Below are 221 nucleotides of genomic sequence, written 5' to 3'. Positions count from 1 at the left end.
ACACGATACCTGGGGCTCCGTGTTCTGCGGGGACTCCGCGCGCTTACGCTTTCTCAATCCACTGCGTATTGACGTAACTTCACGAACTGTTTTGGGTAATTCCAGAGGTATGACAACTTTTCGACGAAGATATTGCGTTCGCTCTGAAAATTGTCCTATATGTCGGTGTTTCAGTAATTCTAGTGAAACTATTTCAGTGTCCGTCGTTAGCTGGTGCTTGC

At 47.1% G+C, this 221-nt stretch overlaps 1 protein-coding gene across 1 annotated transcript in view; it reads right to left on the bottom strand.

Moving 5' to 3' along the window:
- LOC106109161 (nucleosome-remodeling factor subunit NURF301) overlaps positions 1–221 on the bottom strand; it is a 14395-nt gene that overhangs the window by 8204 nt on the left and 5970 nt on the right. Inside the window, exon 9 of the mRNA XM_013290566.1 lies at positions 10–216. Within this exon, the coding sequence (XP_013146020.1) occupies positions 10–216 (207 nt within the window). The remainder of the gene's footprint in view (positions 1–9; positions 217–221) is intronic.

The sequence above is a fragment of the Papilio polytes genome, unplaced genomic scaffold (assembly GCF_000836215.1).
Source record: "Papilio polytes unplaced genomic scaffold, Ppol_1.0 DF821289.1, whole genome shotgun sequence".
Taxonomy (NCBI): domain Eukaryota; kingdom Metazoa; phylum Arthropoda; class Insecta; order Lepidoptera; family Papilionidae; genus Papilio; species Papilio polytes.
This window is presented reverse-complemented; position numbering and strand designations above follow the sequence as displayed.